Source organism: Vombatus ursinus, unplaced genomic scaffold (genome assembly GCF_900497805.2).
Source record: "Vombatus ursinus unplaced genomic scaffold, bare-nosed wombat genome assembly UNPS02002333.1, whole genome shotgun sequence".
Taxonomy (NCBI): Eukaryota; Metazoa; Chordata; class Mammalia; order Diprotodontia; family Vombatidae; genus Vombatus; species Vombatus ursinus.
The window spans coordinates 1-2,572 of NW_020942111.1; the positions used below are offsets into that span (position 1 = coordinate 1).

Here is a 2,572-nt window from a genome sequence, read left to right on the forward strand (position 1 = left end):
GCTGATCCAGATTCAGTTTCTCTGGTCTAGAAATCTCATTCCTTTTTTGGGAGGGGGAGGGGTATATATTTACACAGTATATATGTCAACAATACAATGATTTAAAAATACAAATCATATCCACTTTAAATCTTGTGACCTTACAGATTTTTTTTCAATAACTCCTCATCATTCCTTCCCAATTACAATAATATCAACCTATCCCATTAAGGCATTACACTGAGTATATTTTTTCAGATGATTCAAAGGCTTTTCACCATTTCTCTTTGGTTCAGTTCCTGGGTTATAATTCAATTCTGGCCTAGAAATCCTATAACAAGCTGGAAGGGAAGCTGTCTTAGAGAAAAAACCCACAGGCTAGGGAACAAAACATGTGGGCCCAGGCTATCACCTGATGAGAGCTGAGCAGCATGCTGAAGGCCACCAACTTGGCGTTCATTTCCTTGTCCTGTTCTAGACTTATGGCCCCTTCTGTGTCCACAAGAAACACAGCCACCTGGAGGGCAGAAGGGAAAGCCAGAGCATGAGGTCAGCATCATGGTCCCCTCCTCCTTCTGCCAGACTTCTGCCCTCCTTCTTCTCTCAGAACTCCTTCAATTCTTCTAACCTTTCACCTACCTGATTTCCCTCAGATTCTCTCCTCTCTTCTCTCTTTTACTTCCCCCATCCCTTATACCCACCCTCCTTTCTCTTTTCCATTCTCCACCCCTTGCTTCCTTGTTTTTTTGCCTCCCACTTTCCAGTCTCCCTATGTCTCTGTCCTGTTCTAGGCTCTTACCTTCCTTCCATCCTTCTCCAGAATGAATGGCTGGCTCCATAGCCACAAGCCCTTGGTGATGCCTTCAGCTCCTGGTTCACACTGGAATCCTGAAAGACCTCTTCCTCTTCTCATCCACTGGGGATCCTTGGAATCCTAAAGGAGGCAGAATTAATTATTTCTCCCCAGGACCCAGATATCATCTCTATGAAATCTCCCCTTTAGAACTTATTTACTCCCTTCTCAAAATCCAGGTCTAGGCCTCCTAACCCTGAGCTCCCTTCAGAAGCTTTTTGCCTCAACTCATTTCTCAGGGTTCCTGTCCTTCTCTCCCCTCCACCTGTCCAGGCCTTACCAGACCCTGCAGTCCTCGGATTAGATAGTTGAGAAGGAAAGACTTTCCTGTTCTCTGTTCCCCCTGGACAGAGATGAGACAGACTGGTCTGTTCTTGGCTTGAGGGTGATTCAGACATTGATCCAGAACCTCTAGAGAGAGGGTGAAATCCTTTCTGGAGTTAACTTGAATCAGCTGCTTTGCCTCACCATTCCAAACATCACAGGGCTTCTGAGAAAAAGAAGGAAAGGTACTGTAAATTCCTAATCTTCTTGGATCTGACCCTGGAATACCCACCTCTATTAAGTATAATGAAGGAATTCCCCATCTTCCACTCTAATCTTTCTAGATTTAACCCAAAGTTCACTACATCCTCCTGAATCAGGCAAAATGCAATTATTAAGTGCTTACTATGTGCTAGGCACTATGCTAGTCAGACCGAGAAAATCATTTTTTCCTTCCTTACATGAGACTGTGGAGCCCCAATCCCTGACCTGGTTTGAGTTTGCATTCTGCTGTAGCAAGTTCATATTCTCTACTAGACTCTGGAGCCGGGTGTCTGGAGCTAGCTGCCTCCTATCACAGCTCCTCCGGCACTCAGGGCATCGAGGTGGTTGGGAACCTGGAACACCTGAGTCCCAATGACAGGTGATGCATTTAGCACAGAAGTTATGGCCACATTCAAGGGAGACAGGATGTCGAAACAGCTCCCAGCAGATGGAACAGGTAAGGTCAGACTTCAGTAAATCCAGTGTGTCAGTTGAAGTACTTGGTGAGGGGCTTCTTGGAAGGGAGCTGGGTCTAAAAATGCAGAATAAGGTATTAGAGAGAAGGATGTCTAGATCTGGGAAGGGCTGCCAGAGCTAATGGGGAGTAGTTGGGATCTAATGGCAAGGATGTTTCATTTAAGAGAGGAGAAGTGTGAGAGGAGTGAGGACTAAATGTAGGTAGGGTATTTTGATATATAATTTCTTTTTTTAAATACCTGGGTGTATGAGTTTTTCTGTGCATCACTGTAGGAAGCATAGACTGCTAAAGACATAGGAGAGGGCGATTCTTACTCTTTTTGATCCCAGACTGATTTGTTTATTACAAAATCTTAGAATTAAAAGGAATATCATAGATTTTTCAATCTAACTTGTCACCCAGTGCAGCAATGCCCTTTAGCATCACTGTGCAAAAACTTCCAGAGGAATTTTCTACAAGTTGAGGTAGACTTTTCTCTTATTGGATAGCACCAATTTTTAGAAAGTTCCTCCTTAGATAGAGCTGAAATCTCTGCCTTACTCTAAATTTCACTGACTGGTAGTAATTTTGCCCTCTGTAAAAGGCAACAAAGAACAAGATTCTTTCTTCCCCACAATATCCTTCCAGATATTAGAAGATAACTATCATGTGCCCCCTAAATCTAGACTCCTCTAGACTATATATACCCAAATCCTTCTAATTTGGACTTGTACTTAGATATTAACCATCACTTC

General features: G+C 43.4%; 1 protein-coding gene across 1 annotated transcript; it reads right to left on the reverse strand.

The window, feature by feature from the left end:
* Positions 1-26: 26 nt before the first annotated feature.
* Positions 27-2,134, reverse strand: LOC114048569 (RING finger protein 112-like). The gene is made up of 5 exons (XM_027869596.1): positions 2,077-2,134; positions 1,586-1,892; positions 1,113-1,322; positions 779-913; positions 27-496 (listed from the first exon to the last, which is right to left on the reverse strand). Exons 1-5 carry the CDS (start codon positions 2,115-2,117, stop codon positions 338-340), a joined length of 852 nt encoding a protein of 283 aa, XP_027725397.1. The 5' UTR covers positions 2,118-2,134; the 3' UTR covers positions 27-337.
* Positions 2,135-2,572: the final 438 nt, after the last annotated feature.